This window comes from Lepisosteus platostomus, chromosome 3, assembly GCF_059453375.1.
Source record: "Lepisosteus platostomus isolate fLepPlt1 chromosome 3, fLepPlt1.hap1, whole genome shotgun sequence".
Taxonomy (NCBI): domain Eukaryota; kingdom Metazoa; phylum Chordata; class Actinopteri; order Semionotiformes; family Lepisosteidae; genus Lepisosteus; species Lepisosteus platostomus.
The window spans coordinates 30352628-30360342 of record NC_142613.1 but is presented as its reverse complement, the minus strand read 5'-3'; the positions used below and the strand labels follow the sequence as shown (position 1 = coordinate 30360342).

Here is a 7715-nt window from a genome sequence, read left to right as displayed (position 1 = left end):
ACAGTTGATCCTCTTCTGTCTTTTGAGCCCTGCATGAAATATTTGGTTAAAATAATAATAATAATAATAATAATAATAATAATAATAATAATAATAATAATAATAATAATAATAATTGCTTACACTTATATAGCGCTTTTCTGGACACTCCAGTCAAAGCACTTTACAGGTAATGGGGACTCCCCTCCACCACCACCAATGTACAGCATCCACCTGGATGATGCGACGGCAGCCATAGTGCGCCAGAACGCTCACCACACATCAGTTATTAGTGGGGAGGAGAGCAGAGTAATGTAGCCAATTCATAGAGGGGGATTATTAGGAGGCCATGATTGGTAAGGGCCAACGGGAAATTTGGCCAGGACACCCCTACTCTTTTCGAGAAGCGCCCTGGGATTTTTAATGACCACAGAGAGTCAGGACCTCGGTTTTACGTCTCATCCGAAGGACGGCGCCTGTTTACAGTATAGTGTCCCCATCACTATACCGTCCTTCGGATGAGACGTAAAACATTACCTGTAAAGTGCTTTGAGTGGAGTGTCCAGAAAAGCACTATATAAGTGTAAGCAATTATTATTAATATTATTATTAGGACCCACATGGACCACAGGGTGAGCACCCCCTGCTGGCCCCACTAACACCTCTTCCAGCAGCAACCTTAGTTTTTCCCAGGAGGTTTCCCATTCAGGTACTGACCAGGCTCACACCTGCTTAGCTTCAGTGGGTTGCCAGTTGTGAGTTGCAGGGTGATATGGCTGCTGTAATGTCTTTTAAGACATTTGAGATGTTCACCTTTGAAATACAGTAATTCCTTCATTAGGCAATTTCTATCAATGTCGAATGCCGAGTGGCCAGGGTCATGCATTTGTAACATTGAGGATTGACAGCAAGATGCAATATGTCCAGAATTTTATATAATTCTATCCGTATAACCCTGTATGTTCTTATTTATTTTTTTATTTATTGTACCTTTTTTTCTTTTTCTTCATCACTTGGCACGACGTTCTTGGGTTTGGAAAGTTGCTTATTATTATTATTATTATTATTATTATTATTATTATTATTGGTGGTTGTGTTGACCAATGACCATCAGAAATTATCTCTTTCATGAATTTTATTTTCCAGGCCATGTAGCAAACATATCTCTGCTTTCTATCTGATATACTGTACTGTACATGTATTTCTCTACCAAAGTTTCTGAAACATCTATTGGCCCATTCCTTAAATTCCATGTGGTCATTTCAACAATTCTGCAACAGATAAATTCTCAGATTCTTTTTAAACAAATCCACACTCAAAACTCAACGTTTAACTACTGTATATATGCCTTACATTCTATCTGTATAAACCTGTAATATGCTCTTGTTTATTTTTTTATTTTTTATTGTACTTTTTTATTTTTCTTCATCACTATGCACAGTTTTCTTGGGTTTGGAAAGGTGCATTATTATTATTATTATTATTATTATTATTATTATTATTATTATTATTATTGTTATTATTATTATTGTTGTTGTTGTTGTTGCTGCTGACCCTTTTCGGTATATTATTTTCAAAGACACGTAGCGAACATATATCTGCTTTTAACTTGATTTACATATATTTCTCTACCATAGTTTCTGAAACAACTCTATCGACCCTGTCGTTAAATTCCACGAGGTCATTTCAACAGCGATACTCAGTGAGAGGAGCTCAGATTTTTTTTGTTAACTTTTCACTATTTCACTAGGCCCACTATTTACGACCTGATAATCCTTTAATTAAAGCTGAAAAGGCTTATTTAAGAAAAAAAGATTTATTTTATGACAGCATATGTCGGAAATATGACAAGGTTTTTGTCTATTCTTGCCAATTGTTTTATTGTTTTTTTTTCATAGTTGTATTTATTTTCTGTTTTTCTCTTCAATATTGAATAAACCCAACAGTTCCGTTTCCGGATTTATTTGTCTTTTTAACATTCCCTTTTTTTCTGACGGCACGTTTTGTATTATGTGTATTCGTTAAACGATTTGTGTTTTTCCGCTGTAGATCTCTTCCAAAAAAGGAAACGAACGACGGTGTTTGAGACCCAGTTGGCTCCTACTTCCCTCCGGCTACCCCAAACTGTAGATTTGCGTTGCTTAGGAACGTACCAAACTTCCTGTGTAGCAGAGTCGAAAGCAGCTGAAGAACATATTAGTGTTTTACTTCGTCTGGGGTTTTCTCTTCATTTTGAACCAAACTGTGTTTATTATGTCGAAACCGCCAAAGAAAAAAGAGGCTTCTTCAAACCGAGTGAATTCATCTCACGGACAGACACCGCATAAAGAGTAAGATTGGTAATCTACTTTGCTAATACTACTCTGTAATAACTTAGATCAAATTACTTTTTCGCAACAAAACACGCCTCTCACCATGCATTAATAGTAATTTAAATTGTGCTTATATTAAGAACTTTTTCATCACTTTCCACGGTATTGCTAACGATATTTTTAGGATTTCGTTTTTCTTGTTATTATGCTGTCACTTACGCAATCAACATTACTTAATAATACAGCACGTACAGTATATAAATTCGTGTTTCACTGCATACGTAAGCTCATGTTAATATAAGGTACAGCACCTGTATCACGAATCTTGAAATAACCTAGTAATAGTATCGCCATGATACGCGCTCATTTTAATTTCATTATAACAACACTTACTCTATTTGACTTTTACTTGTTTCCAACAAAAGTTTCCAGCTCCTTTTGTGACTGTCCTATTTGTTGATATTATATATCTAAAAATTGAGAACTGTCATTAGACTTCATAACGAAACATAAGAAGATTCGGCAACAAGTTGACTAGCAAGACCAAAGAATTGAATATAAAGCAACGGAAACTAATTCCAAAATGATAAAGTTAAACAACGGTTGCAAAAACAGTTGAACAGCTGTGTTATTAAGGATTACCAGTTATATGTACAATACAGAACTCAATTTTAAGAGACTCCTGAAACTCTGCAAAAGGAAAAAAAACATTTTTAAAAGCTGTGTAAAAATCGTATAGTCATCAGAACATCTAGGAAGTCCCCAAATTTGACTCTGGATCACTGGACCTTTTAGGCATTTATTTACTGGATCTCAGATTACGTTGTCATATACTCATGTACTGTCTAGGACAGCTGATTTCAAAAGTTCCAAGGTATTCTAATAGATAAAGTCATTACAGATTAATTTGTTCAGAATCGTTTGACATCTCTTCATAGGAGAACAATACAACAGTACATGAACAAGCAAAGAATTAGTGGTTGTAGACTGTGGTGCATTATCTCCTTATAGTAAAAATTAGGCCTGGTATTCCAAAGGAATGCCCAACATTAAATCATAACGTGCATTCTTCAGCTGAAAATCATTATGAATGTTACATCATGATATTATTCAGTTAACTACAGGCATCTTATGATATGTTCACAGAACACTATCAATATGCTAAAAGCAGAAAACCGATTTTGAATGCTGGCTTTGGATTTCCCAATTGGCAGTGTATTCAAAGTTGGATTGAATCCACACGTTTCGTCAATAATGGGAAAAATATTGTCACTTTGTGTTTTGATGTCCTAACTATAATTTTTGTGTGTACACAGACAGCACTTACAGTTACTTGCAGAAAACTGGAAGAGAATTTAGCACTCTGATGGTACACCAAAATGCATTCATTTTACCTGCTCTTATACATGATGTGGTTCCATCATGGTCTGTTCTTGCCATTTTTTTCAGTGAAAGCAAGGAAATTTTCACAGGACAGATGTAAGCATTGCATTCATATCTAAAACAAATCTTTAGATCTTACAATGAATGTCAAAGTAGGACATTCTACTGATTGAATAAAAATCGATTAATTCTGGTGACCATCCATACCAGCTTTTGCAATGGGATTACATAAAATGTATTGCATTATACTGTTATACAGTATGTCTAAAAAAGATCTTAAATATTGCTGTTGCATTCTGTTTTTTTTTTTAAAGAACAAATGTAGGAAAGAACATGCTTTAGTCTGTATAAGTAAGCAGGAATTATCATTCAAGAAGTACAGCAGCAGCAAAACAGCAGCCATATCACCCTGCAACTCACAACTGGCAGCCCACAGAACCTAAGCAGGTGTGAGCCTGGTCAGGAGATCTCCTGGGAAAAACTAAGGTTGCTGCTGGAAGAGGAGTTAGTGAGGCCAGCAGGGGTGCTCACCCTGCGGTCTATGTGGGTCCTAATGCCCCAGTATAGTGACAGGGACACTATACTGTAAATAGGCGCTGTCCTTTGGATGACACGTAAAACCGAGGTCCTGACTCTCTGTGGTCGTTAAAAATCCCAGGGCATTTCTCATAAAGAGTAGGGGTGTAACCCCGGCATCCTGGCCAAAATTTCCTATTGGCCCTTATCAATCATGGCCTCCTAATAATCCCTGTCTATGAATTGGCTTCATTACTCTGCTCTCCTCCCCACTGATAGCTGATGTGTGGTTAGCGTTCTGGCGCACTATGGCTGCCGTCGCATCATCCAGGTGGATGCTGCTTTGAGTGGAGTGTCCAGAAAAGCGCTATATAAGTGTAAGCAATTATTAATTATTATTATTATAAAACTAAATGCATTTTCAGTGGTGAGTTGTGGGATTATAGAGAACATGAAAAAGCAAATACATAAAGATGTACTTTTATTCCTTGTACCTAGGATCTGGAGAGTGGATCAAAAAAAGAAAAATACACATTACCCTTTAAATTATCTTTCATCCTTTTACTGATTAAAGTGTCGATGTGATCTTGGTTTGTTAAAACAATAGAGCATTGTCCCTCGCCTGTATGCAGACAAACATTTTAACATTAGGATATATTAAATAGTGTGAATAGTGGTAAAGAATGAAGATAAATTTACTCAAGCAATGTTGGACATATTTGGGTCATTTCACTTGGGCTGGTTGTGTTGCAAGTCAGTCTTTTTTTTTTTAAATGTCAGCCCACATTTAAACAATGTGAGCTAATATTAGTATTCCAAAGAGACCTGCAAGCTATTTAACTACAGTAACTGGAATTTTGATGAAGTGCAAGAGTGATTTTTTATTGGTGATTCTGTATTTTGTATGTATTTGCATTATGAGCTATACAATCAATATATGAATTTAATTTGCTCAAACTTTGCTCAAAGCTCTGCAAACTCTAAACTTACCTCAATTTGGAGATCTTGCTTATTCAGTTTTCTTTAATAATCTATATTAAGGTACTGATGGTTATATTTTTGTTATCTAAAGATATTTTATGGAAATGTACACTGCTATGTCTAGATATTATATTAATGAACCTGTTTTTTCAGTAAATTATTGAATTACAGTAGAGTAAAGAGCAGGAGATGTACAAAACTACTAGTACATTCAACTTGTTGCACATCCTTTCAGCTAAGGATATGAATCTGACAAGACCTATAAAGGAAATCCTAATAAAATGATTCTCAAGGACTGACAAGCAGATATAATGCTGGGAGACTGTTTTTTTTTGTTTTTAGTTTTCATTGCCTGATTTCCTCAGGTCTTCATGTCAGTGCTACTGTTCTGCATGCTGATTCTGTCACATGAAGTTAAAATTTAGAGTTTGATATTGCAATAGATCTATTCAAACAGTTTCAGAGAAACACAGTGTACATCTTGTCAGAACATCGCCTTGAAAGTCCAGCCCCTGGGTTTGTCCCATTGCCACTTATGGCAGTAAGTTATGGGATCAAGGAATTATTATGTTAGTGACACAGATTAAAGCATGAAAATGCGAACTGCTTTTTGTCCGTGAGTGCTTGTAGACGTCAGCTTTTTTAAGTTAATCAAAGTTTTCATCAGTTATGTGTCATATATATTTTAAGTAATGTACAACTTTTGGTGTATTTGTTAGAGATTCGGCTGTTTCTTCTTCTTTACATCCAGTTGTATATTGTAAAATGGATGTTTCTTGAAGAGTAGATCTCTGGATATGGACATACACTGCATGATCTATGGATATAAAAATGCAGAAATTAATTCCTATAAGCACTCTTTAATAATTCCTTTAGAACTGATGAAAGTAAATATTTGATTCATTTAACAAGTCATAGTATGGTTACAGTTCTTAGACAAACATGGCTTAGAATATGCAGTGAATTTGGAAAGCACCAGAACTCTAGCCTTTAAAAGGGGAGGTTACAATGCACTGTAGTACCATTAAACTTTAATCATTGCAGGTTAATCATTTGAGATTAAAGCCATTGAAATATCTCTTGGGCTTTTAAGTTTGACTGAGGAAAATGTGCTTTGAATGGGTTTTAGACATCTGTCATTGCTGATTTGGCCTACAGGTGTACATTATTTAAGTTATTTTAGAATTACTTAAATTCATAAAAAGGGTTGCCAATAACTAAAGTGTGCTTTGATAATGTTTAACTGTATTTATATTAATTGGCACAACCTATTTTGTTAAAAGGTGATACAGTTATAGCCACTCAGAATGCTTGTCAATTCTTATTACTGTGTTTGTGGTACCTCGGCACAGTACATTGTGTGACTCACCTGTCAAAAGTGGATCTTATGGTGCGTTAGATGTTAGTGGAATAATTGCTTCATTTAATCACCCAGGTGGGTGCTGCACATTGGTGGTGGTGCAGGGGAGTCCCCATTACCTATAAAGCGCTTTGAGTGGTGTGTCCAGAAAAACGCTACATAATTGTAAGCAATTATTATTAATGTTTCTCTACTGTGCATCTTTAAATACACTTAATATCGAGCATTAATATATAATTATACAACTAAAGGGAAATTTTGGTAGCTGAAAATAAAAACAAGTTTAGCATCTAGAATGTCATAAACTATATTTAATTTATTAATATAAATATATTATACCTGATGTACATACAGTCACTGGTAGTGGTAGCTAAAAAAATAGAGTACAACAGTATTCCATCTTCTTCATAATAATTTTCTGCATCAAAGTCTTTAACTAACTTACTGGGGTTATTTCATAAAAGTTTTGACGTGCTCGTTCTAACTATATAATGTTTATACAGTATACTTTATAAAAAGCTATAATGTTTTAACATTTTCTAAGAATATTGTACTTTTTGTTATTGTTGTAAAAAATTGTAGGACTATTAATACTTAATAGGAATTGTTCATATGGAATCATGTAACTAAAGAGATTTTGGTAGCTGAAAATATCACCTGTGGTTATTTTTGAATCATTTTTTATTGTTGTTATGGACAATGGAATGCTCATAGTCTTTTAATGTTGCATGTTGCACCCAAGTGGCACTTGGGTACAGTGGTTAAATGCTCTCCTGCTACTGAGAAGATCTAAGGTTCACTTCCTTCCCAGTCAAATCAAAGTTTATTTTTTTTTTACTCAACTGAATATATAAACTATATTTACATTTCTGATAAATTTATGTATGTAAATTTATGTGTCACAGTATGTCAAATATTAAAATAAGAGTATGCCCTTAAATATAAATTGTGAATGAGTTGTTTACATGTCTACAGCATTTAGTTTTAAATACTAATTTTAATAACACTATGTATATTTTTAAATTATGAAATGTAAAATCTAAATTATAGTTTTATGTTTTTTTCTGCCCTTTTTTTTCTTAATAGTTGATATACTTATATTGTTTCAGTTATATATTATATTGTTATTAGTTAAAACAATTATTTTGCTTCATCTGAGTTCTAGAAACGTTAGAAATATGCAG

General features: G+C 34.2%; 1 protein-coding gene across 1 annotated transcript in view; it reads left to right on the top strand.

Annotated features, from left to right (window-relative positions):
* The first annotated feature begins 1540 nt into the window (after positions 1-1540).
* The window catches only part of adgb (androglobin), a 140506-nt gene continuing 134331 nt past the window's right edge, over positions 1541-7715 (top strand). The window contains exon 1 of the mRNA XM_088625171.1: positions 1541-2309. Coding sequence (XP_088481297.1) covers positions 2233-2309 — 77 coding nt within the window. The 5' untranslated portion in view covers positions 1541-2232. The remainder of the gene's footprint in view (positions 2310-7715) is intronic.